General features: G+C 70.7%; 3 protein-coding genes across 3 annotated transcripts; 1 reads left to right on the top strand and 2 right to left on the bottom strand.

The window, feature by feature from the left end:
• Positions 1-1,191: 1,191 nt before the first annotated feature.
• On the bottom strand, positions 1,192-17,341 carry CHLNCDRAFT_133979 (hypothetical protein; the record flags this gene model as incomplete). Its single annotated transcript, XM_005847578.1, has 26 exons — positions 1,192-1,355; positions 1,561-1,997; positions 2,208-2,347; positions 2,446-2,579; positions 2,759-2,810; positions 3,040-3,192; positions 3,356-3,422; positions 3,565-3,682; positions 3,846-4,983; positions 5,097-5,166; positions 5,350-5,447; positions 5,687-5,810; positions 5,960-7,131; positions 7,325-8,611; positions 8,774-10,135; positions 10,272-10,996; positions 11,167-13,170; positions 13,289-14,201; positions 14,383-14,837; positions 15,007-15,342; positions 15,482-15,545; positions 15,703-16,014; positions 16,163-16,278; positions 16,420-16,663; positions 16,846-17,013; positions 17,255-17,341. 26 exons carry the CDS (start codon positions 17,339-17,341, stop codon positions 1,192-1,194), a joined length of 11,940 nt encoding a protein of 3,979 aa, XP_005847640.1.
• Positions 17,342-17,671: 330 nt separating this feature from the next.
• On the top strand, positions 17,672-21,988 carry CHLNCDRAFT_133978 (hypothetical protein; the record flags this gene model as incomplete). Its single annotated transcript, XM_005847737.1, has 8 exons — positions 17,672-17,724; positions 17,894-19,158; positions 19,326-19,603; positions 19,770-19,883; positions 20,073-20,129; positions 20,385-20,423; positions 20,541-20,643; positions 20,811-21,988. The coding sequence occupies 8 exons, from the start codon at positions 17,672-17,674 to the stop codon at positions 21,986-21,988; spliced, it is 3,087 nt and encodes a 1,028-aa protein (XP_005847799.1).
• A 306-nt stretch (positions 21,989-22,294) lies between these two features.
• Positions 22,295-25,303, bottom strand: CHLNCDRAFT_133977 (hypothetical protein; the record flags this gene model as incomplete). Its single annotated transcript, XM_005847577.1, has 6 exons — positions 22,295-23,359; positions 23,494-23,711; positions 23,884-24,115; positions 24,300-24,544; positions 24,761-24,992; positions 25,136-25,303. The coding sequence occupies 6 exons, from the start codon at positions 25,301-25,303 to the stop codon at positions 22,295-22,297; spliced, it is 2,160 nt and encodes a 719-aa protein (XP_005847639.1).
• Between the last annotated feature and the right edge of the window lie 208 nt (positions 25,304-25,511).

Genomic DNA, 25,511 nt, shown 5'->3' with positions numbered 1-25,511 from the left:
GGCAGCGGGGCCCAGGCGCGTGGGTGACGAAAGAGCGGGGGGCAAGTGCGGCAACGCGCATACCGCGGCTCACCCGCAAGAACCCTTGCATGCCCACAAGCGTCGTCAGGGTGTGTATAAACGTCAAGCAGTATGTGTAATGGAAGTGAAACAAGCTAAATACTGCAGGGGGCAAGGGGGGCGGTCGCACACCCAGCCGTCGCGCACCGACGGCAGTTTGATGTGTCTTGGCTGGCTGCTTCCAGCGGCCGCGCTTGCCTGATTTGTTTGCAAACACTATTCCTGTCGCCGACGCGATGTTCATGAGGCCGTAGGCCACTGGGGCCAACGCTGGTGGAATCATGGCTGTGGCTCTGCCTGGGGCCCTCCGCTTGGTGCGGAGCTGCCTGCTCCAAGCTGCTGCTTGTTGCTTCACGAGCGCGAGGAACGAGTAGGTGAGCCAACCTTGCCTCTGTGTGTCAACCGCTGCCGCGGTTCAGGACAGAGCGGCACGCGTTTTCCTGCTGGATTATCAGAACAGATTGCTGTGCGGTATAAATGGATCGACAATCCTTGAGCCAGTTCGCCTGGCGGAGGTGGAAGGCAAAACAACAGGTTGTTGGCGCGCTTCCTGTGGACCAGCCAATGGGGGCGACCGCAATTCCTGCCTGCAATCACATAGAGTGAGGCCAGATTGGTGTGCAAGCTCGCGTCTCAGCTCCTGCAGGAGCAGGGGTAGGGGGCGGAGGCGGCCAGAAGCCGTCGCAAGGCGCGGTGAAGCTGCGTGTGCCCCACAACCACCGAAACTTGCTGTGCCATCCAGCATCTCTGCATTCACGACTATGGGTCCAGGGATGTGTTGGGGAACGCAGCATCTGGCCCCAACCATGGCCGAGCGCCGTTCGCTTCACCCGCTTCGCCACCAGTGGCGGCGGCAACTACGCTGTGGCCTCCGCTGCTGCGGTGGCGCGGCCAATTCGGATCACATGTAGCAGCACTTGGGACAGCAGGAAGAAACAATGCCGAAGAGAAGCGCACAGGGATGGGTAGATGAAGATGAATGTCGCACACGGCGGGCGGCAGAAGCTAGAGGAAAGAACTAGAGCTAAGGAAAGCGGCAGCAAGCTACAACAAAACACTCAGCGGGAGACTGGCTGGCTGCGCTAGGACACTCAGAGCTGGGAAACAATATCATGTGGTGGTCGTGCGGCCCTACGCGCCGCCCGCCCTCCGCAGCAGCGGGGCCAGGCGCAGCCAGGCCTCGCGGCTCATGCGGCACAGCACGGCGGCGGGAGCGGCGGCGTCGGGGCGCCCCACCGGGGCTGCTTCCCTCGAGAACAGGCTGACCTCGTGGCTGGAGTAGCGCACGTCGGCCTCTGCGGGCAGGCAGGCAGGCGGGCGGGCGAGTGACGCAGGCGGCGAATGGGGTGCACGGCCCGACAACCATGCTGGCTGGATGCTGCACCGCGGCCTCGCCTCCGGCAGGCTACAGCCGGCGCTTTTGTGAGCTCCCGCCGTGCATGGCCAGCCGGCTCCCGCGCTGCTCACATGCTCAGATCCCAGCACCGCCCCGCGGCCCACCTGTGGCCCCCAGCGGCAGCACCAGTACGGCCTCCAGCCCGCCGCAGCTGAACAGCACCGCCGCCGCTGCAGTGACCAGCAGCACGGGCCGGTCCAGAGCAAAGCCGGCGGCAAAGCGTGCGGCGTGCAGGCCCTGCACGCCCTGCAGCACCGTGGCCGACTCCAGAGCGGCGTGCGCCAGGTAGCGGCCCAGCCCGCCGCCCATGCCGCTGCCCAGCCCCGCGGCCCCGCAGCCGCCGCCGCCGGCCGGCAGCATGTGGCCCAGCAGCGCGGGGTGCTGCACCAGGCGGGCAGTCGCCAGCACGGGAGCCACGTCGCCGCCGCCGGCGGTCGCGGTGAGCAGCAGGCGGCCGCCGCGGCGCAGCTGCGGCACGTGCACCACGCCCGCCGAGCTGGCCAGCCCAGCGCTCACAGCGCCCACCAACTCCAGGGCGCCGCTGCAAGGTGGCGCCAGGCCGGGGCAGGGAGGCGATACTCAGGGTTAGGAGAAGCAGATCTGCTGCATCCGAATCCTGGTGAAGCGCAGCCGCCAGCACCGTCGCCGGCCTTGCACGGGCCGCCACGCACTGCCCGGCTGCATCTCTCTCTTTCTCTCTCTCACACACACACGCACACACACACACACATACACACCACCCCCTGCCCACCTGACGGGCAGCCCCACCACCCCAAGAAGGCCGCGTCCGATGCCCCCCAGCACGCCGCTGCCGCTGCTGTATCCTTGCATCGGGGCGCGCACCACCCCAGTGATCCCAGCAGTCACCCCCTCCGCCAGCCCGGCCAGGCCCTGCAGGCAGGCAGGCAGGCAGGCTCGCGGTGAGGCAGAGCGGCAGGCAGGCACGGGCTGGCGGGCAGGCAGGCAGGCAGGGGGCGCGGGCAGCAGACCTGGGTGAAGCCGTGGGCCAGGTGGGAGGGCGGCGGGCGGTGCGCGGCGCCGCCGCTGCTGCGGATGGCCACCGCGGAGTCGACAGCCCGGGAGAAGGCCTGGGAGAAGCCGCTGATGCTGGTCAGCGTCCAGCCTGGGCCATCCACATGCGCAGGTAGGGGCAAGGGCAGGGGGCGGGGGGGCGAGCACCGCACGGCGTCACGCGCGGGAGGGGTGTGGGGGCAGGGCTGCAGCCGGTTCTGCGGCGGCCGCTGCGGGGCCGGGCGATGCGTGGAGCGGGCCGGGCTGGTGTGCCTGCCTGCCCGCGCTCACCTAGGGTGTGCTTCACCAGTGAGACGGAGCCCAGGCCCACGCCGCTGATGAACTGCGGGGGAGGCAGCGGCGAGGTGCAGGGCGGGTGAGAGGAAGGGGGTGGCAGCGGACGGGCGGGCGGGCGAGAGGATGGGGGTGGCAGCGGTGAGGGGCTCCGGCAGGCGAGAGGGAAGGGGTGGAAAGTGCATTAGGCACGCCGCGAGCAGGAAGCCGCCCGGCCATGCCTTCCCACCCACCCACCTACCCACCCACCAGCACGCCACCCACCCCATACCCCCCACACGCCCCCCCCGGCCCCACCACCCCCCGCTTGCCTGCCCCAGCGACTGGTTCTGAAGCGCGGCCAGCGGCAGGCCGATGAGGTCGCCCACGCCCGCCCGCACCGACTGCACCAGGCCGGTGGGGTTGAACAGCAGCGACAGCGAGCCCAGCACCTGCGGGGGGGTGGCAGAGATGGGGGGCGCAAGGGCAGCGCAGCAGGCGGGCATGTGTGGAAGCAGGCGCACGCCTGTTTGCGTGTCAAGCTCGGCAAAGCAGGGCATCAACCCGTTCCCCAGCTCCGAATACACGCACACAGGACACACCCCAGGCCCCCACCTGCGGCGCATTCAGCAGCGCCTCCGCCACGCCATGCGCCATCAGGCCCCGCACCAGGATGTGCGGCCTGCGGAATGGAGGAGGGAGCCATACACGTCATCAAGCCCTCGCCGTGCCTCGCAGCAAGCAACTCGACGCACGGCCTCGTGCCCAGTCCCCCACCCTCCAGCCTCCCTCCCTCCCCCCCGCCTGCCCGCTCGCTCGCCCACCTGAACAGCACGCTGTGGGCTGCGATGCGGGAGAGTGTGACGGGGGCTCGGTGTGTGTCCACCGCCACCGGAACCCCCGCTGTGCCTGCTGTGATGTGGGCGTCCAGCAGCAGCCGCACTGCAAGGGTGGGAGGCAGCCCAGGCGAGCGGGAGAGCTGGTGAGGCGACCGCGAGGCCAGCATGTCCATCAATGAAGACGTGCTGGCGGCACGCTACCAACTGCCACCTGCTGTGACCCTGCTGACCCCAAGCCGAGCGCTTGGCACATGTGCGCCGCTCACCAGACTCCACAACCGCCTGCTCCGTGTACAGCCGGGAGGCGGCCGCCCCCGCGGCCTCCGCCGCCAGCGCCTGCCGCACCAGCGCGGCCGCCTCCTGCTGGCCCTCCCGCGCCGGCGCGCCCGCGACGGCCGGTGGGGCGCCGGCTGCCGCGCCGTCGCCGCCGCTGGGTGCGGACAGCAGGGCGGTGGCGCGGTCCAAAAAGAGCAGCAGGGCGTCGTCGGCCGCTGCCGCCAGCGTGGGCACCCGGATCAGCAGGTCGTGGACCCAGCAGTTGCGGAAGCTCATGCCGGGGCTGTCGCCGCCGTCGCTGCCTGGGACAGGCGGGCAGTGGTGCACCACCAGCGCCAGCTGCAGCGGCGGGCCGCCGCGGCCGCGCTGGCCGCCGGCGGCGCTGTCGTCGGGCAGGGAGGTGAGCAGCACGGGCTGCTCGCTGGCGGGGAGGAAAGAATCCAGTTGCACCGCTGAGGCCGCCAGCCGTGCCGCCATCACAAGCAGCGGCTGGCACTGCCAGGGGTGCATCGGCCCGCCGCCTGCCGCCGCTACTGCCTGCACGCCTGGTGCCAGGCGCAGCTGCTGCGACAGCTCCACCTCCAGGCTGTCTGCCGAGAAGCTGAAGAGCTCTCGCCCCAGCGCACCCGAGCCGGCACCGCCGCTGCGGTTGCCGCCGCCGCCAGCTGCGCCTGGGAGCAGGCGCTGCCGCTCATCGTCCCACAGGCACAGCTGCAGCTGGCGGCACGCCACGCCAATCCACAGCGGCTGCGGCTGCCCCGCAGCGGCGCTGCCAGCCTCAGTGCCCTCGCCGCCGGCCTCGGCCATGGCTGCGCCGCCTGCAGGCGCTGATGCCTTGGCTGGTGCCGCAGCGCCGGCCGCTTCGGTCACAGGCAGCAGCAGGATGCGGGTGGTGGCGCAGCACTTGCTGATGTGGACCTCTGCCAGCTCAGCAGGCGCCACATCAGCTTCTGCCGCTGTTGCCTGCGCCGCCGCCTTCTCGCCGCTAGCCCCGACCTCTGCCACCGAAGCGGGGTGCAGGCCCGGCAGCAACACGCAGGTGTGCCGCCACTCGGCGGCTCCCGCCGCCCGGAACTTGAGCAACGGGGGCGGCTGCTGCTTCTCCTGCCCTGCCGTCCGCAGCTCCTCCTGAACAGGGACAGAGGCGGGAGGCGACTGTCGGCAGATGCAGCCATTCTTCCCGATACCAGCTTGGGCTGCCAGCTCAGCTGAGGTCTGCCTCGCTCGTCCACCATTCCGACCTGCAGCAAGCAGTCCAGGAACGCGTCCTCGTCCTCCTCGTCGTCCCATCCGCCCACGCCGCTGCCCTTCCTGCACAGAAACTCACGGGTGCAAGCGGGCAGGATGGTTAGTCACCAAGGACTGAGGGAGCGCGACAGGAGATAGCACGGCACGCCGCTCAGACTCAGCCACGCAGGGCCCTGGGACATGCTGTGGAGGCATGGCGCACTGCTCGACCGAGGCAGGACAGCATCTGTACCGCCCCCTGCTCACTTGGCACTCAGCATGCCGGCCTGGGAGCCGCCGCCGCCGTCGCCGCCGCCGTCGCGGCCTGGGTTGAAGTCACATTCCAGCATGTGGCCAGGGCCCACCTGCGGTACAGGCACGTACCGCCAGGCACTGTCAGATACCGCCAGGTGGCAGGAGCGGGAGCCGGTTGCAGTGTTACTCGTCACAATGCGCTGTGGACCGCAGACAGCAGGACTGCGCTAAGAGCTGCCCGCATCCACCACTCGAGTTATGTGGGACGCAGACAGCGGGACTGCGCTAAGAGCTGCCCGCATCCACCGTGCCCTGGCCCCAAACGGCGACCAGCCCAGCAACGCCTCACCCGGATGGCGGACTGAGGCGCCTCGTAGGCGGCGCTGCCGGCGCCGGCCTCGGCGGGAGGGAAGAAGCCCACATCCATCGCCTGCGCCGTGGCGTTCTTGATGACGAACGGCGGCTGCCGGTCCCTGCACCTCCCAAGAGGCGGCAGCAGTGCAGTTATGTTGAGGCCAGGAGCAGACAGCACCAGCGCAGCACAACGGTATCGCGGCCAGCCTGCCAGCCGGCTCAGGACGGGACACATTGCCCCCGCAAAAAAAACGCGTGGTGTGTGCACCTGAACAGCACCAGATGGAAGCTGCCGCCGCTGAGCAGCACGCGATAGGTCAGCATGACAACGCTGCTGGCCTCGCAATGCCCCTCGTCGTCGCAGCTGCCAGCCGGGGCCGCTGCCGGCTGTTGCAGGTACAGCCGCTGCCGCCCCGCTGCTGCAAAGGCTTCCAGCGCTGCAGACCAGTCAGCCTGCTGCGCTTGCGCTGCGCCAGGCGCAGCGGGGTCGGCGGGCGTCAGCGCAAAGCGCAGCGCGGGCCGGCTGCTGCCCGCCTGCTGCTGCGACTGGTGCGGGCCAGAGGGCAGCAGGCCGCTGCTGAAGGAGCGAAGCACATCCGAGGTGGAGCCCCAAGACCTCTGCTGCTGGGCCGGCTGCCGGCGCTTCTTGCTGCCGCTGCTGCCGCTGCCGGCGGCGCCGTCTGCCTGCCACAGGCGCACCAGCGGGAGAGTGGCGGTGTGAGGCAGCGGCACGCCGCGCCTCGCCGCGCCCACCTCGCCATCTGCCTCCTCTGCGACGACGCCGATGCTGCCGCCGGAGGGCAGGCTGCGCGCGGTGCTGGCATGCGGCAAGATGAGCATCGTTGGCGCCGACCCTGTTGCTGCGGGCTGCTGGGCACCGTCGCTGCCGTCGGCTGCTGCTGGGCTGGCTTCCGCCTCCGCTGCGGCACCCTCCACCAGCATCTCCAGAGGCAGGCCGCTGAGGTTGGAGACAAAGCAGCCGGCTGTGACAGTCACGGTGACGGCAGTCGCAGAGGCGGTACCGCCTGCCACTGGGTAGTGCTGCACCGCCACCCGCGCCCCCAGCCGACACTCCAGCTTGCCCCAGCCGCCGGTGGCGTCGGCCGCTGCACTGCTGCTGCTGCTGCTGCGCCATAGGCCGCCGCCGCGGGCTGGTGGCGGAGGCGGGGTGGTTAGCACCAGGTGTGTGCTGCTGCTGCTCGTGCTGCCGTCACTGGGCTCCTCGTTCTCGCTGCTCAGGCTGAATGGCTGCGACCGCAGCAGCAGCCGCTGGTGCTGCTGCCCTGACGGCGTGCTGTCGCCTGCTGGCTGCGAGCCGGCGTCGGCTGCGGCCAGGCCCACAGGCAGCAGCACCACTGCCTCCTCCGCCACGCCGCCGCTGCCAGCTCCCAGCGGCAGCGAGCCGCCGGCGGGGACCTCCGCGGTCGCAGCGCCTGGCACCTGCAGGAGCCGGCGAGGTGGCAGTGGCAGGCCGTCGGGGCATGGGGATCGACTCGGGGGCAGGCAGCTAGCTCAAGGCAGCCTGAAGCGCCCTTGGAACCCCGCCCCTGCCAACAACATGTAGCCAACGGGCGCTGCATCCTAGTTCCCCGCTTGCCTTGAAGAGCAGGGGGGAGGGCAGGCAGTTGTGCACCGCCAGCGCGGGCAGCAGCAGCAGCTGCAGCAGCGGCAGGCCCTCGGTGTGCTGCTGCGTCACCAGCAAGCAGTCAGCCATGACGACGCTGCCGCCAGCCACCACGATTGGGCCGCTGGTGCCGCCTTTCACCGGGGACGCCAGCCCCACGTCGGCTGCCTCGGCGGCAGCGCCGTCGCCGCCGCCCAGCAGCAGGGGCAGGTGCAGGCATGTGGACTCCCCAGGCGGCGCAATGTACACCGCTTCAGTGGGCGCCGCCGCTGCTGCCGCCGCCGCCGCCGCCTTCTTGCTGGGAGAGCTGCCGGCAAACCACTGCTGATCCGCAGACTCAGCAATGAGGGGCGGCACCACCACCGCCAGGCCGGCACCGATACCAGCCACAGCAGAGGCCGAGCGGGTGTCTCCGCTGCTGCCGCCGCTGCTGCTGCCTGGCGCGCTGCCGTTGGCAGCAGCAAGCGCGGGTCCCGCGGGCGCCTCCAGTGCCAGCAGGGCGCCCACGGTGCCGCCCTGCAGCGGTACCATCAGCTGCTGGCTGGCGCCAGCTGGCAGGACCACCTCCTCCAGCCCCGCCCGGTGCTGCGGCTGCTGCTGCTGCTGCTGCCCGGCTTGGGGTGGAGAGGACGCCAGGTGCACTGTCGGCAGCAGCAGGCGTACGGGGCATGGCATTCTGTTGTGCAGCAGCAGCGGGGGCCAGAATTGGATGGAGGCCTGCCCCGTGGCCGCATCTGGCGGCAGCAGCTGAGCCAGCACCGCGCCCAACTGCCGCTGCGCCGCCGCGGAGACCGGCGGCAGCAGCCCCGCCGCCGTGGCGCTGGCAGAGGCTGCCGGGGAGCTGAACAGGACCATGAGCATGGGAGCCTGCTTCTGAGCAGGCGCCGAGTAGTCCCGCTGTGCCCCCGCTTGCTGCGGCAGCAGCACCGCCTGCGACCAGCCGCTGCCGCTGCCGCCCCCGCTGCCCGCGCCGCCGCTGCCCAGCCACAGCCGCAGCAGGCCGTCGCTGCTGTGTGCCGGCAGGTTCAGGCTGCCGCCGCTGCCAACCTCCAGCGGCTGTGGCTTGGGTGGATGGGGCGGCGCCGTGCCATGCACGCTGGCGCTGCCGCCCTCAGCAGCCAGCGCTACATGCACCGGCACAGCAATGTGGTTCACCGCCCGCATGCCCGGCAGCAGCACCACCTCCCAGCTGCTGCTGTTGCCGCTGTACGGCTGCACCTGGACTGCCAGGCCGCAGCTGCCTCCGTGGCCTGCCGCTGCGGGGAGCAGCAGCGGGTGGCCGCCTGCTGCCATGGCCTGCACAGCAGGCAAGCGGACAGGAAAGCGACGGGTCGGCACTCAAGCTGTGCAGCGGCGCCAGCGCCAGGCGGGCTGAAAGGCGAGAGGGGAGCAGAAGCAGGCTGGCACCAGCCAGCAGGGCATGGCAGCAAAGAAAGTGCCGGCCCGGCCGGCACCCACATCCACAGGCGCGCTCCAGGCGGCTTGGTCGTCCTCTGCCGCGCCGGCCGCCGCCAGCTGCAGGCGGCGCGTGGCGCCCGGTACCAGCGCCGGCGGCGCGGGCCACACCAGCGGCAGGCGCTGGCCCTGGCGCAGCAGCAGCTGGCGCCCGGCGGCGCCCTCCTGCCGCACACGCAAGTCCAGCCCGCTGCTGTTGACCAGCAGCAGCGGCGCGGCCGCCGTCGCCGCCGCCGCCGCCTCGCTGGTCGCCTGCCCGGCCGCCTGCTCCCTTGCCTGCCCCTTGCGTGCGCCGCTCCCTTCTGTCGCTTCGCCATTCCTGACCCCGCTGTCGCTGCCAGGGCTGGCCAGCACAGCCAGCAGGCGGTTCACTTCCGCCAGGCCGCCCTCTGAGGCATTGACCACCAGAGGGTGCCCCTGCGCCGCCAGCAGCACCGCCAGCCCCGGCCGCCGTGGCGGCCGCCGCACCGCCAGCAGCGGCAGCTCCTGGCCCTGCTGGCCCTGCCAGAACAGCGGCAGCGCCAGCTGCTGCTCCAGCTGCTGCTGCTCCCCAGCGGTGCCTTCCCCGGCCGCCAACACCTCCGCTTCAGACAGCTGCTCGTGCAGAGCAGGCGTGCCATCCCCACTGCCCCCACCGCTCACCTCCACTGCCGCATCGAGCTCGAAGGGCTCGATCAGCGCCCAGCCAGGCGCCGAGGCTCCCTCTGTGCCTGCGGGGGCTGTGGCGCTGCTGCTGTCGGGCAGGCACAGCGCCAGCGTGGCGCTGAGGTCCACCGCCAGCTGGCTGCCACCTGGCGCCGACGGGTACGTGTGTACCGCCGCCTTCAAGCTGCCGGCGTGCAGAACCGCGACCGTATCCAGCAGGGCCGCCGCCGTTGCTGCTGCCGCGTGGGGCTGGTGCTGCTGGTGGTGCGGGTGCTGCTGCTTGTGCTGGCCCTGCACCGGCAGCAGCGGCGCGGGGGCCAGCAGCGCCAGGCTGCCTCCCTCTGCCGTCAGCACCACCGTGAGCGAGGCCGCCAGAGGGGGCGGCAGCCGCACCTGGCGCCCCAGGCCCGCCACGGCCGCCGCGGCGGCGGCGCTGCAGGGCCGAGGGTTGACCCGCAGGTGGCGCAGCACGGCCGCCGCCGTCGGCGCCGCCGCGCTGGCCGCCGCCGGCAGCTCCCAGCACACCTCCCACTCCGCCGCCGCCGCCGCCTCCTCCTCCTCGCCAATCAGCAGCAGCGTCTTCACGGCACCGGCAGTACCGCCGGCAGCGCTGATGCTGTCTAGCATGACAGCCTGCAGCGGCACCTCCACATAGCCCTCCTGCGCCGCCGAGAAGTAGCTGAGCTGGAAGGATGCTGCCAGCAGGGCCGGCGGGGCGTCCTGCACAGCAGAAGAGGTGGGGGTGTGAGAGCGTGCAACATGGTGCTGGAGCACAAGCAGCAGGACATGTGAGCAAGGGGCAGGTGCCTTAGTGGCCGACTAGTCAAAGTGTTGGCTGCCTGTCCCCCTTTCACACCTCTATGACTAGCAGCGCTACCTCCCGTGCCTGCGGGTAGCACCACCGAATGCCCTGCCGGCGAAGCTGCTGCCCAGCCTGCACCTCCTGCCTGCCGCCACTGCCCGCCGCGGTGCCCCACAGCCGGGCCCCCAGCCCCGCCGCCCTGCCATTGCCACCACGCTGCTCAGCGCTGCCGCTGCTGAGCGTCTGCACTTGCAGCGGCGCGGGCCGGCTGCTGCTGTCGCCGCTGCTGTGCACAAACGTGAAGAGCGCAGCCGCCAGGTCGTCGGTGGGCTGCTGCTGGGCCTCCCCTCCACCAGCGCCGCGGCCTGAGGGCACGCTGCCGCCGGCCCATGCTGCGGATGTTGGCTGGGCGCCCAGCGTCGCTGCCGTGGTGGCACCACCAGCAGGTGGGTGGCTGTGCAGCCCCAGAGTGGCAGAGGCATCTTCGATGATCACTGTGGCAGCGGCCGCCACTGCAGCTGCCGAGGGCGAGGGAGGCCTGGGCGACGCGACGACAGTGGTGCGTGCCGCCGCGTGCTGCTGCTGCTGCTGCTTGCTGTCGTCCCGGCTCAGGGAGGCGACGACGGCGGATATGGCAGCCACCGCTGGCAGGGACACCTGCAGAGGCAGCAGCTGCACGTGGGCCGCGACGCCCACGGCACCCGTGTGCGGCTGCAGCAGCAGCTGCAGGCGGCCGTCGGTGGGCGGCAGCACCGCCGTGGTATCGGCACCCTCGGCGCCTGCAGGCGCAGCGGCAGCGGCAGCACAGGGTCAGAAGGCGCCTGTGCGTCAGCTGCGCCCCGCTGCCTGCCAGCCCTCCCCACGTGGAGAGGAAAGGCGGCTGAAAGCGAACTCCCTTGCCACAAACATGCAACCGAAAGCGGTGGCCCATGCAGGGCAGCAAGCTCACCCGCATGCCACACAGTGATGGCTGCCCCAATCAGTGAGGCATCTGCCAGGGTGATCAGCGCCGCTGCCGCCCTGCTGCCCGCCAGCCACGGCCGGTTCTCGGCGGCAGGCACCTGCTGCAGCAGCAGCACCGCCTCCTCAATCTCAACCTCCACCGCCGCCACGCCCGCCGCCGCGGGCCTGTCGAAGCGGCGGCGGCGGCGCCAAGGCTCCCCCACCGTCGCCTCCTCCTCCCGCTGCTCATCCTCCCAGCGGGCCGCCTCCAGCAGCACGACACGCACGCCCTGCAGGGCTGCCTTGCCCTGCAGCGGCTCGGGCTCCTCCTCTGGCGGGTGTGCTGCCACAGAGGGCACCTGCTGCTGCTGCTGCTGCCGCTCCTCCTCCTCCTGGCCCTCCTCAGAGCCGCCAAGATCTGAAACAATGGTGCCCACAGCCGCAACGAGGTCGCGGCTGAATGTCAGGCTGATGGGCATCGCGTGCAGCTGCAGGCGGCTGCCCCCGCTGCTGGGGCCCTTGCTGGGGCTTAGGGTAAGGCTGCCACCCAGGCTGATCTGGCTGCTGCTCCAAGTCAGCATCAGGGCCGGCTGCCGCCACTGCTCCTCATGCTCCTGCTCCTGCGCCTGCTGCCGCTCCACAGTAGCCGGGAAACTCAGCACTGGAGAGAATTCAAGAGGGCCGCTGCTTGGATCTCCACTGCTTCCAGGCTGCCGTTGCCGCACCAGCGCAGCATGCGCTGCGACCAGAGTCACCTCGCTGCTGCTCCCATTGCCGCCGCCCTCGGCCTGCTGCTTGCTCAGCTGCAGCTGGCTGAGCCACACTGCAACTCCGTGCTGCTGCACCTGCTCATTGCTGCCCTGCTGCTGCTGCAGAGGCTGGGCCCAGACGGTGAGGCTGGCAGCGTCGATCCGCACAACAAGCCCGCTCTGAACAGCCTGCCCCTTGTCCACCTCCCCTTCTGTTGCTCCTGCCGCCTGTGGCGCTGCTGCCGCTCGTGCTGCCTGCTGCTGCACTGGCTGCTCCGCCGCTCCCAACAAAGCTGCGGCTGGGCAAAGAGTGGGGCGGGGCGGCAGCGCGGGCTGCTGCCGCCAGCAACGCACCAGGCTGGCAAGCAGCGGGTAGTCGGCGGCTCCCACAGACACCGACACGCTGCTCAGCTGCACGGTGCTGTGCTCCTGCTGCCGGCCGTAGCAGGCACCCGCCAGGAGGAGCAGCGGCTCGGCCAGCAGCACAGTGCTGCTGTGGTCTGCTGATGCCAGCCCTAAGCGAGCCTCGGCGGCTGGCACCTGCACCGCCAGCGAGGGCAGCACCCACGCATGTGGCTGCACCAGCTGTGCCTGCAACACCAGGCGCCGCTGCCCATGCGCGCCTGCCGCTGCTGGGCTGGCAGTCACTGCCGCCGTGATGCCTCCCAGGGCAACGTACAGATGTGTGGTGGCGTCTGCGCCGCCGCTGCCGCTGCGGCAGCCATCTGCGGCGGCAGGAGCCGCTGCGATGCCCGCCCCTTGCGGGCCCCGCCACCGCTGCAGGCCGCCGGCTGCCACGTATGCCAGCTGCATGCCGCTATCCACGGCCAGGGTGCAGCTGGAGAGCCAGGCGGCAGCAGGGGCGGCGCCTGCCTGCTCCGCCGGCTCCACCTCCTGCAGCAGTAGCGGCGTCTGGTACTGGTGCTCCGCCTCGGTTGCCACGGCATCCACGACGGCTGCCAGGGCTGCTGCCTGCTGCCCCGACAGGTGGATGTTCAGGGGCGCCAGGGCTGCGGACACCACCAGCCTGCCTGTGTCGCTGCTGCCGCCGCCGCTGTCGCCGGCGCTGCTGGCAGGGCCCGGAGGTGGCTCCGTCGCCACCACCGCATCAAGGTGCACCCTGCTGCTCACTCCGCTGGCATGCCGCAGCTGCCACAAGCCGCTGCAGTCGCCCATGCCCTGCGCTTCGGCAGCGGATGCTGAGTCAGCGACCGCCAGCATGGCGCCGCCCAGGCCCAGGCGCAGGCCGTGCCCAGCAAAGCCTGCATGAGAGGAAGGCCCGCGGGCACAGGTGGGGAGGGTTACGCGATGCACCGAGGGCGGCCTCAAGGCACAGTCGTCGCCCTCCACAACACGCTGAGGGTGGCTGCCTAGGCTCACCGTGCGTGGGCGCCAGCAGCGCGTGCCGCAGGTGGTTGTTCCAGGGCGCCTCCCAGTTGAGTGGCCCGCTGCGCAGCTCCAGCTCGCGCAGCAGCAGCAGCACGGCGGCGGCCTCAGAGGCCTGGGAGGAAAGCGCCGCCACCTCAACCTGCGCCACCCGGCAGCTCAGCACCAGCTGCGGCTGCAGCGCCTGCGCCAGCAGGGACGGGCTGCTGCTGGCAGCGTCTGCACTCTCTGTTGCCTGCCAGTCCAGCGAGCCAGCTGACGCAGCCGGGTTTGCCGGGCTGCCTGCCTTGCTTGTACCGCCGTCACCTGGCGCGCACAGGCTGTCGCTGCTTCCCAGCATGACACCAGAGGCAGATGGGGCGACAGCAGGCCCGCCGCCTGCCGAGTACTGGCCAGCCAGCAGCAGCAGGTTGGTGAGCAAGCCAGGGGCGTGTGCCAGCAGCAGGCGGCCCACCGTGACAGAGCAGCGCAGGGCTGCACCCTGCGGCTTGCTGCTGCCGGGGAAGCCACTGCTGCGGGCCTGGCCACGCGGCGCAGCGGTGGTGTCGTAATAGTGCACGCTGACAGCCGCCCGCGCCACCTCCTGCTGCCCGGGCGAGGGCGGCGGCGTGGCCTGCTCCTGTTGCTCCCCCTCCAGCGCCACCACCTCCACCCAGCTGCTGGAGCCGGCGACCGAGGCGGCAGCCGCCAGCGCCTGCCTGTCCGCTTCCAAGCGCTGCAGGCTGGCCGCGCTCCGCGACTTGGCCATGCCGGTACGAGCCGGCGCTGCCTCGACGCCTGCTGCCGTGCCAGGCGCCGCCAGCAGCTGCGACACAAGCGCGGCCGCCGCCAAGCTGCGCCGCAGGCTGCAATGCAGCACCTCCACTGCCGCACCGGAGATGCTGGCATCCACAGAGGCCACAGCCAACTGCGGCACAGCAGGTTGCAGGGGCAGGCTAACCGGTGGGCTGGATGGGCAAAGAGGGCGGGGTGTGCTGGCTGGCTGGGCCACCACAAACATACCCAAACACACAGCACTCTCACACACGCTTGACATGAAGACAGGCTGGCACAGGCGCACCCACGCTGCCCACTCCCCACGCACCCACCTTGAGGTGCTGCAGCCGCAGCTCGGCAAACTGGTGCACCTCGAAGGCAGCCTGGTGCCCCGCACCCCGCTGCCCCGCCGCTCCGCCAGGCTCCGCCGCGTCTGCCGCCGCCAGCGCGGCCGCCAGCTGGCGCTGCAGTGCCGCGGCCTCTTCCTTCGAGTTGCGAGCTGTGGCCTGCCGCAGCTGCTCCAGAGTGGCGGCCAGGTCTGGAGCCAGGGCTGCCGTCTGTGGCGCCTGCTGCTGCTGCTGCTGCTGCGGGTAGTGGTGCTGCTGCGGCCGGTCCTCCACCACCCCCAGCACCGCATGCACCTGCTCCACCACCACCTGAAGCTCTGCATACATGGGCACGCTGGGCGGCTGCCCGGCCGCCGGCAGCGGCGACGCGCCTGGGCGGCCGCTGCCTGGGAGGCTGCTCGCCACCTTGCTGCGCGGCGTGCCACCCAAGGGCGAGGCGCCTGCGCGGCAGGGAGGACGCAAGGGGAGAGCCTTGGTGGTGGGAAAGAGCAGGCTGAACAGGCGCGCCCGCACTCAGGGCAACGGTTCGGCTAGAATGTCGCGGCAGCCACACGGCCGCCATGCCAACGCCTGCGGAATGGCGCAGAGGCTGGCCAAAGGCGAGCTGACCTTCGGCCGCCTCCACATACGCTGCCTCGTCAATCAGGAAGTCCCAGACCCGGCCAAACATGCCCAGCGCCTTGGCCTGGGGGCGAGCGGCCACTGCCGCAGCGCGCGGCGAGGGGCCTGGTGACACGGCTGCCGCCGCCTCGGCTGTGCCCGCCGCTGCACCAAGCGCCTGCACAAGCTTGCTTGGCGTGGCTGACCCTGACGCCAGCGCGGTTGCCGCCTGCGCTGCTGCCGCTGCTTCCTCACGGGCTGCCGCCGCCGCCTTGGCGGCTGCCGCTGCCTTCATCACCGTTACCAGGCTGCCTGCCCAGCGTATCTGGCGGTCATTGATGGCCACTGCAGTCACAAGGGGGCGTGTTCATCAGCCCCTACTAGCAGCATGCTGCTGCGGCCACAGCCTTGGAGCACTTGATGTCGCAGGCAGCACGGCGGAGCATGGCAGCGGGAGTGTGGCGGGGACAGCCAGCCCACCCACCGTGCAGGGGCGCCACCCGAACCTCCACAGATGTGTTGAAGGCATCACCCGCCAGGTCAGCACCCTGCAACGCCAGGCAAGCACCAGTCAGCCAGCCAGCAAGCTAGCCGGTTGGGGACCTTGATCAGGAGGCCCATGGACCCAGGCAAACACAACCACAGCAGCAGTGCAGCAACAGCACAACACAGCACCAGTGCAGCGCAGCACGCCGCACCACCCACCTCCAGCCAAGCAAAGGCGGGTAGCAGCGCCGAGACGCCGATGCTGGAGATGCGCAGCAGCGGCTGGTAGCTGTGGGCCGTGGGCCCGCCGCCAAAGCTGCCGCTCCCAACCTTCCACAGGCCGCCGCCGGGGGGGGAGTTGGGCTGCAGGCTCGTGCCACTGGCGCTGCCAGCCAGGCTGCCGGCAGGAGCAAATGTGGCACTGGGTGGGCCTGCCGCTGCTCTGGGAGTATCGGAGGCAAGCAGGTGCTGGTCAAGGCTAATGCTCAGCTGCCGAATGCTGCACTCCTTCTTCAGCCAGGCATCGGGGTTCTGCAGCACGGTTCAAGCGGGCGCCGCAAGGGACGGGCAGCAGCATGACGTCATCAACCGCAGGCTGCCGCAAAAGGCCGTCCAGCACCACAAACCTCACACCAAAGGCAGCCCTTGCAGGTGGCGATTGTGTGGGCAACAGGCCCACCTGCAAGCCCTCCTGGAAGTCGTCCTCGCTCGTCTGCATCAGCAGCTGCTGGAAGGTGACCGCCGCCACAAACTCGCCCTCTTGCACCCACTTGGCAACAACATTGGTCAGCTTGACTGCAGCCGGGCAAGAGGGTGCCGACAGTTGCAATGTACAGTCAGCAGAATTGAGGTGCCCACGCAGAAGGTGGCAGCCAAGCTCGGAGCTGGCTCAACATGGGTGTGAGTGTGTGCAGGCGCAAACTCAGAGGCGCCCACCTGTCACATTCAGTCCAGCCCGCATCGCCATCGATTGAAGCGTGCTGCCAAACCAGCCGCCGCCCCCTCCGCTCGCCGCAGCTGCCGCAGCCGCTGACACGGCGGCCTGCTCATCTGCCGCAGCTGCTGCCAGGGACTGCTCGCTGCTGCCGCCATCCAGCGCGGATGTGGAGGCCGCGGGGGTGGGTCCGGTGGACTGCTGCTCGGCTGCCGACAGCACCAACTCCACCGTATCCAGCACCACCTGCGTTGCGCACAAACAGCGACCTTTGGTGCCATCATGCCGGTGGCAATGCGACACGTGATGGGTGCTCGACACTTTGCTGCATGCACATCACGCATTGCCGCTTGTTCTTGCTGTGATCAGGTCAGCGGCAAGCATGCGTGGCACAAGAGGGGATGCTCCAGCGGTGAGCAGGGCTGCACACGTGCCTGGATGGGCTGCGTGGTCAGCGCCGTCCAGGGGATGGTGATGGACAGGCGGCGGGCAAAGGCGCGGCGCACGTGCGCCATGGACGCGGCGCCTCCCAGCAGCGGCGCCAGGTTGAGCTCCAGGTTGTGCAGGGTGAGCACATTGCCGCGGCTGAAGGACACCTGCAAAACGAGGGGCAAGCGAGGGGCAAGCAGGTTCACACGGGAGTGCGGTGAAGGTTGAGCTGAGGCGGCAATGTGGGTGCCAGTGAATGCAGGCAGGGACACGGGGTGCTGTACAGGTGCCATGGCGGCGCAGCCAAGATCCTGCCCCACATGCCAGCAGCCATGCTTCAGGGAGCAGCAGGCTGGGCAGCAGGGAGTCCTACTCCTGTGCCTGCGGCGGGCGTTGCCACCCGCCCACCTTGAGGTCGCTGCCCGCCCCCTCTGCTGAGCGCTTCACGTATTGGCGCAGCACCCGGGTGACCAGGGGCGTGAGCACGTACTCCATATCAGCAAGCCTTGACCTCTACCGAGCCACAGCGCCCAACACCGCGATCAGGCCGCGGCGCCCGCAACCGCTGCCGCTCGGCCGCTGCCCAAACATGCTACACGGGCCTGCAGAACTTGCAATTGATGGTGCAGACCCTGTTGCTGCTGCTGCTGCTATGCCCAGTCCGCAGCGCAGCACGATGCCCATGCCCAATCTTCGGGTGCTACCACAAGCCAGTCCACGCGGCCTGGATGCAGTGAGGAGCGCCAACGAGGCACCAGGCCTGCACGGTCAGTCAGACGCACTTCAACCCCGCTCCAACACTCTGGAGCGTGTGCACGGGCAGCCATGCCGCCCCAGGACATCAAGATGACCGATAGGCAACGCGCGGTGGACCACATGTGAGCGCACGGCTCTGCTCACGCCGCTGCACCCTGCACCACGCCGCCGCTCACTGGCACCTCCGACTTCACCACTGTCGTCAGTGTCGTCCAGCAAGCTTCCACTTACCGCAATTCTGATGTAATGAAGCTGTTTCTGTGACATCCCCGCCTGTGCTTGGCTCTGCAGGCAGGCGCGGCTGCAGAGCATTGGGCAGCCGGTGGAAAAGGCGGCAGCGCTGGCTGCCAGGGTGGAGGAGGCTGTGTACAAAAAGGCCAACAGCCGGGAGGAGTACGCGGGCTACCTGCAGAACAGCCTGGCCAAGGCGGTGGCGGCGCAGCAAAAGGCGCAGGCGATGGCGCAGCAGGGGCAGATGGCGGGGGGCATGGCGCAGCAGGCGCAGGTGATGCAGCAGCAGGGGGCGGCGCCACGTGGCGGTGGCGGCGGTGCCGCGCAGTACGGCATGGCGGGCATGGCGCAGACGGCGCCCGGAAACATGCAGTACATGCACCAGCAGACCGCGGCGGCGCCGCCGCAGCAGATGTATGGCATGAACCAGCACAACATGCCGCAGCAGCAGCACCAGCAGCACCAGCAGCAGCAGCAGCAGCAGCAGGCGGCCCAGTACATGGGCATGGCTCAGGCCCAGCCCCAGCAGCAGTACATGCAGGCACAGCAGCAGCAGCAGCCGGTGCAGTACATGCAGCCTGCATCGCAGGCGCAGGCGGCGCATCAGCAGTATGTGCGCCAGCCGCAGCAGCAGTACATGCAGGCGCCCGTGGCGCAGCAACAGTACATGCAGGCGCAGCCGCAGGTGCAATACGTGCAGCAACAGGTGCAGGCGCAGCCGCAGCAGCAGTACATGCAGCAGGCAGCGCAGCCGCAGCAGCAGTATGTGCAGCAGCAGGCTCGGCCTCAGCAGCAGTACATGCAGCAGCCTGCGGCTGTGCAACCGCAATACATGCAGGCGCAGGCACAGCAACAGTATGTGCAGCAGCAGCCAGTGCAGCAGCAGTACATGCAGCAGCAGGCCCAGCCACAGCAGCAGTACGTGCAGCAGCCGACCCAGCCACAGCAGCAGTACGTGCAGCAGCCGTCCCAGCCGCAGTATGTGCAAAATCAGCAGCAGCAGGGGTACGTCCAGCCGGCCGCCCAGCCCCAGCAGCAGTACATGCAGCAGCCTGCGCAGCCGCAGCAGCAGTACGTGGCACAGGCACGCGGCGGGGGCTACACTGTGCAGCAGTACGGCAACAACGCAGCTCCTGCGGTGCAGCCGCAGGCGGTGCAGCAGCAGCCGATCCAGGCACCTGTGCAGCAGCTGCCGATCCCAGGCCCCCCGCAGCAGGCGGCACCGTCCGCCGTGCCCCAGGCGCTGCGCCCCAGCCAGCTCACTGCTGGGGACCTGGCCCGCCTCCCATCCTTTGATGACCCGATTTTCAGCGACTTTGCGGCAGGTGGGGCGCCGCTCCCGGCACATGGGAGGCCTGCTCCTGGGAGGCTCCCAAACATGGAGGCCCGTCCAGACGTGTCTGCTCGCTGTGCCTTGCTCGCTGTGCCTTCCCATTTGTTTTGCCACTGCCTGAGCTTTGCGGTACGCCTCTCCATGCGTTCGCTGCCGCAGAGCTGTTCCCATCGGAGGCCCAGGCAGCGCCTGCGGCGCCGCCGCCGCCGCCGCGCTTCGCCGCGCAGCCGCAGGCGTCCGCGGGCGACAGCAGCAAGGGCTCGCCAGCCGCCCTGCCCAGCAACGCCACGCAGCAGCGCTACAGGGGCGGCTCCCGCCCGCTTGCGCACGAGCCTGCGGCCCTGCAGGAGTTCATGCGACTCCACGCCATCATCAACCTCCCCGAGCAGCGCACCAAGGCTAAAACGGTGCGGCCGCCGCACGAGCTGGGCGCTGCCGTGAGCAAGCGCGGCATGCCTGCCCTCGCGAACCGCCGCAGGCCGCCATGCGCACACCCTTGCGCTCTCTGGCATCCAGGGTGGTTTGACTGGATCCCCCCGGACCTGCAACGGACACACACACACACACACACACACACGCACATACATACGCCATGCCGCGCAGGACGCCGAGCGCATGCTGCAGTTCTACCGCGACACCAGCAAGCTGCAGCCGGCGCGCGCCGAGCAAATGGCCATCCGCGTGCAGCGCTACAGCATGCTGCTGCGCCTGCTGCTGGTGAGGCGGCCAGCCCGCCGCGCCGGCATGGCAGGCTGTGACATGGCAGGGTGCCTGCCTACCTGCCCGCCCGTCCTGTAGGTGTTGAGCGTGGCGCAGGCAGCTCAGCGCCGTCCCAGCTGCCCCACCACACACACACACACGTGTTGCATCACCGCCATGCACCCCCTCAACCGACCTTGCCTGCAGGCGGAGAACCCGCACCACCAGATCAGCATCACAGACAGTGTGGTCAGTCTCACAAAGGTGGGTCCCCTGCCCGGCTTGGCTCCACTGCCGCCATGCGGTGCCCGCGTCCTGGGAAGCTGCTGCTGTACCAGTGCCGCGGTGCCCAACGCATGCGCATGCACACGCACCCCCTGCTGTGTGGTGCTGGTGCACACGGCTCCTGGTAGTGGTGGTGCTGCTGCTCTGGTGCTGCTCTGGTGCTGCACCTCGCAGCTGCTGCTGGCACCCCTCATGCCGCTCTGCTCTGCCCTGCTCTGCTCTGCCGTGCTGCAGAACTTCATCCGGGACCTCGGCTCGTATCGGGAGGTGGTGGTGAGTGGCCCTCCCGCACCGCTGCGCTGCTCTGTGTTTGCCTGTCGGCCATGCATGAAGGCTCGCTGCCCCTTCGCTGCTTCCTGAAGCTACTGCCAGCTGCTGGCCTGCCCACAGAAGAAGAGCCACCAGAAGGCGGCGGCGGGGAAGGCGGCGGCCGGCGGGGGTGCAGCCGCCGCCGCCAGCATGCCGCCGCCCGCGGCGAGCGCCCCCTCGCCCGGTGAGCCTCGGCGCACCCCTCTGCCTGCCGGATGGCTGTCTGGTGCCTTGGGCTGCCTGCCCTGCCTGCTAGGGCAGCCTTCCCCGGCCTCGGCTGCAGCCTCAGCGGGTTGCCCACACCTCGTTGCACCTCTGACCCTTCATGGCCCGACCGCGGCGGCGCTGCAGGCGGGGCCTTCTCCCCTGGCGGCTTCCTGGCGATGATGGAGTCTGCAGACAGCGAGGGCCTCAGGCTGCACATCCCCTCTGCCACACCGCCGGGCAGCGCCGCCGCCTCGGCAGGCGCCACGCCAGCTGCCACGCCGACGCAGCAGGCGGCCCAGCAGCCCAGCGCCGCCGCCGAGGCGGCGCGCCAGCAGGCGCTGCTGCGCCAGCGCCAGCTGCAGGAGCAGCGCAGGCGCGAGGCGGCCGCGGCGGCCGCCGCCGCGGCGCCGCTGCCCGCCGACGCGCAGCAGCGCCTGCTGGCGGTGTCGGCGCAGCCGCGCGGCCAGCAGGACGCCGCCGCCATCCAGGCAGGCTTCCGCCGCCTGCAGAAGGTGCTGCAGGCCGCCGACCAGAGGCAGCTGGGCACGGCGGCGCAGCCCGTCAGCACGCCGCCGCTGCCCGCAGAGGCCCGGCGCCTGGTGGCCCGCGACAAGGCAGCGCTCGAGGCAGCCGTGGCGGCGGCGGGCGGGGCCGGCAGCGGCGCCGCGGGGCTGGTGACGGCGGCGGCGGGCCACGGCTTTGTGGAGCAGCAGGCCGCGCCGGGGGCGGGGTCGGAGGGCGGCGCGTACGGCGAGCCGGCCGCCAAGCGGCAGCGCAGCGGCAGCCCGGAGGCCGGCGCCGCCGCGGGCGCCGCTCAGCCTGGCCAGCAGCCGCGGGGGCAGGGCCCGCGGGCCAAGTCGGAGCTGGAGCGGCGGCTTGCGGTGGAGTGCGAGGAGGCGGCGGCGGCACTGGGAGGCGCCCTGTGGCTGCTGGTGGCGCCAGACAGCTCAGACCCGGGCGCCGCGCTTGTCACCTGCGTGCCCAAGGCCGCGCGCGGCGAGGGCAACGGCAACGGCGGCGGCGGCGGCGGCGGCGTGGCCGACCAGCAGCGCTGGCAGGTGCTGATGCTGCGGGTGGCGCCAGGCTACCCCGGGGAGCCCCCCACCGCAGTCTTCCCCCGCCTGGGCCACGGCGGCGCCTCCGCCGCTAAGGCCGCCGCTGCGGAGCAGCAGCAGCTGCTGGATGCGTGCCGCGAGCGCTTTGCGGCGGGCGTGGCGGCGGAGGCGCAGCCGCCCCGCCTGCAGCAGGTCGCGCGGGCCTGGCTGGAGGCCACGCAGCACGTGGCGCGGCGCCTGCGCAGCCGGCAGGAGGAGCGGGCGTAGCGGCACACGGCAGCACAGCAGCGCAGCCGGCAGCAGCAGTCGAGTAGCTTTCTGGAGCGTAGCTGTGCCTTGTCGCATCTGATCACACTGTGCGCCTGTTTGTGAGTCGTGTGATGGAGGCGCAGGGCATGATGTTCACAACAACGACTGCAGTTGTGTGCAGCGGCACGCTCATAGAACAGACAGCAAGAGGCAGTGCGGAGCGATACAGCCAGTGCCGGCAGTGTGGGAGACGGGCGCGGCAGGAGCTGGTGGGCGCTACGGCGCGCATCGCGCCTCGCCGCCCCGCCTCAGCACCCGCGCTGGCTATGTCGCCGCCGCGTGCACGTGGTGGCTGCCGCCGCACTCCAGCCCCTCTGGCGCATACCAGCCGCCGCTGCTGCCTCCGCCGCCGCTGCTGTTGGCTGGGGCCGGCTGCGGCTCCACCACAAAGTAGAGCATCATGCCCGAGGCGGAGTGCAGGTCGATGTGGCAGTGGAAGGCCCACACTCCCGGGTTGTCCGCCACAAAGCGCACCACGGCATACCCCTGGGCGTCGGGGCTGGCCACCGTGCCGTGCTGGTGGCCCATGCCGGCGCCGCCTGCCATGCCGCTGCCGCCCGTGCCGTGCCCCTCGTGGCCCGAGCCGCTCGCCTCTGCCGCCGAGGCCATGCCGCCGCCCATGTCGTGACCCTCGTGGCCCGTGGCTGCCCCTTCCGCGGACGCGTCCGTGCCTCCCTCGGCGGCCGCGACCGTGCCTGCCTCCGATGCTGAGGTGTCCATGCCATGCATGCCGTGCATGTCGTGCTCGCCGCCCATGCTGCCGATATCGCCATCCCCCGTGCCGTCCGCGACGCGGCCGGCCATCGTGGGCGCCATGCGGGCGGGCGGTACGGGGGCCGTGTCCCGCAGCGGCGGGTCGCGCAGGTTGAGGGCGGCGGCGGTGGCGTTGAGCGCGCCGCCCGGCGTCAGCACGTCGCCGTGGCCGGTGGCCAGCACCCAGAAGGCGGCGCCGTGCAGGTGCATGGGGTGCACCATGCCGCCGGTGTTGACCATGGCCAGGTCAACCACCTCACCCTGCTGCAGCGCGATGCTGTAGCTGGCTGGCTGGCCCGCCTGGGACGCGTCGCCGCCGTTGCCCGGCGCGGAGCCGGCGGCGGCGTAGATGGGCAGCGAGGGGGGCATGGCAAACACGTTCCAGTTCAAGCTCCAGCAGTAGGAGCCGTTGCCGGCTGGGCAGCCCGAGCCGTTTGCCGGAAGCGCGGCGGCGGCGGCGGCGGCGGCCGGCAGCCCGTACGGGTTGTCGGGCTGGGCGGCAGACTGGGCAAAGGAGGCGGGGGCTGCGGAGGCGCCGCCGAACGAAAGGAAGAGCGTGAGCTGGCGGTCGCTTTCCTGCAGGGGCATGCAGGTGGCGGGCAGAGCGCCGGCAGGGAGCCGAGTCATCAACCATCTGCCAGATGCGGGTGCCCCAGGCACCAGCGCGTGCCAGCTGGCGCCCTGAAAGGCGGCACCAGCTGCGCGCGCACCTGCGGCGGCGGCGGCACGCCCGGCCCGGCCCGCAGCGCGGCCGTCTGCTCGAAGCCCCACAGGCTGCTGCCCAGGCATCCCAGCTCCGCGTCGTATGCGCCGGCAGACACCGCGGGGTCGGCGGCTGGGTCTGGCGCCCCTTCGTAGTGCAGGATGGCTGGCGAGTTGTGGCCATCCAGGGTGGTCACGTTGATCCAGTAGTTGCCCACCGGCTGGTCTGCGGCGCAGCAGGGCATGGGGCGAGGGTGCGGGTGTGAGGCGCGGGGGACCGCGTGAGAAGAGGACGCTCGGCTGGAGAGGGCAGGAGCAGCACAGAGCGCGCAGCGGCGGGCTGAGCCAGCACAACGTCGTTGGTGTTGGCCGGTGCCGCCGCCAGCTGGCTTGCTCACCCGCTGCCAGCACAAAGTCGGCGCGCTCGCCGCTGTTGAGCACCAGAGCGGCGGCGGGCGCGGGCTGCACGGGCTGCCCATCCACGGCGATCAACGTCACGTTGTGCCGCTGCACAGCCACCGCCACCGCCCAGCTGGACATGCCGCCGACGGCGCGGAAGCGGTACCGCTTGCCGGTCCGCACCGTCAGCACTGCCGCCTTGCCGGTGGTGGCAAACGACTCACCATTCACCTGGGTGGAAAACAGGGGTGGGGTGGGGTGGTTGGTGGTGAGTGGGATAGGGGTTAACGGCGTGCGCACGGTGGCATCACTCAGGCTCACTCAGAACATGCCCCGGCCAGTGCACGCCCCCTGGCCCGGCTGCCCAGCTGCCTGCCCGCCGCGCCCCGCAGCGCCACGACCCGCACGCGCTCACCTCTGCAGCAAACCAGGGCGCATCAGACACGTCCAGGCCAGGGCACATAGCCATGCCCGCGCCGCCGCGCCGCTGCGCCGCCAGCTGCGCCGCCACCGGCGTGCTAAACACATCTGCCAGCAGCAGCAGGTGCTCGTCTGCGTCGTACAGCTGGGCTGAGGGGTCGGCTGGGCCTGACACGATGAGGGCGCCCCGCAGGCCGTCGCCAAACTGGCCGTGGGTGTGGGAGTGGTACCAGTGTGTGCCTGGGGAGGGGAGGCAGGGAGGGGTGGAGGGGAGGGCAGGAGGCAGGCAAGGAGGCGCGTTGGTGGCTTGGGCGTGGCGTGAGCAGCTGCTGGGGCCTTTCGTGAGTGACAGTGGGCCTCAGCCGACGTGGAAGGTGGCAAGCCGGCTGCCAGCAGGCCACGGCAGCGCAGCAGCAGTGATGTGGCGGCAGCAGCCGCAGCCGGGGCGCTGCACACCTGCGGGCCCGGCGGCGAAGCGGTAGCTGAAGGTGCCGCCGGGCGGGATGGCGCCCTGCGTCAGGCCCTGGGCGCCGTCGGCCCACGAGGCGTTGGCCACGTGCTGGCCGTGCCAGTGCACAGAGGTGCCCCCAGCGATGTCTGCGTTTGTGACGTCTATCTGGTACAGCTGGCCCAGGCTCAGGCGCAGCGTGGGGCCCCACTTGGTGCCGTTGAAGGCCAGGGTCTGGGTCTGCAGGTGGGGAGGCGGACGGGCAGGAGGGGAGGTGGGCGGACAGGGCGGCGGAGCCGTGTGCGCAGCGCCTGAGCATGCAGGTGGCCTGACAGCCCCACTCAGGGCATGCAGCACCAGCCAGCATCCAAGCATTGCCCCACCTTGCTCTCGTTGTACGTCGCCGCCGTAAGGAGCAGCCTGATGGCGGCATCGTCGGCAGGCAGGGTCGGGCACGTGACGGCCGCACCGTCGGCAGCTCCGTGCACCAGGCTAGCGTGGAGCAGCAGCAGTGCTAGCACGCCGGGTGAGCGGAGCCGTGGCACCCCCATGCCTCCTGCAGCTTTGGGGAGGCTCAGCCGCAGGCCGTGCGCCTCCGTGCGGCGATGGCGGCGGCGCTGCCACCCACAACAGAGTCGACAAACGCGCGGTACTCGGCTGCGCAGGCCTTCTCTGTCGCAGCCTTGCGATCGCAGCAGGCTCTTCCGAGAGAGCGCTGTGCGGGTGTGGGGGCACACACCTCAAGGGCTTTCAGCGTGC

The sequence above is a fragment of the Chlorella variabilis genome (assembly GCF_000147415.1).
Source record: "Chlorella variabilis unplaced genomic scaffold CHLNCscaffold_10, whole genome shotgun sequence".
In the NCBI taxonomy this organism is placed as follows: Eukaryota; Viridiplantae; Chlorophyta; class Trebouxiophyceae; order Chlorellales; family Chlorellaceae; genus Chlorella; species Chlorella variabilis.
The sequence above is the reverse complement of the archived record's forward strand: the minus strand, read 5'-3'. Positions and strand labels throughout refer to the sequence as shown.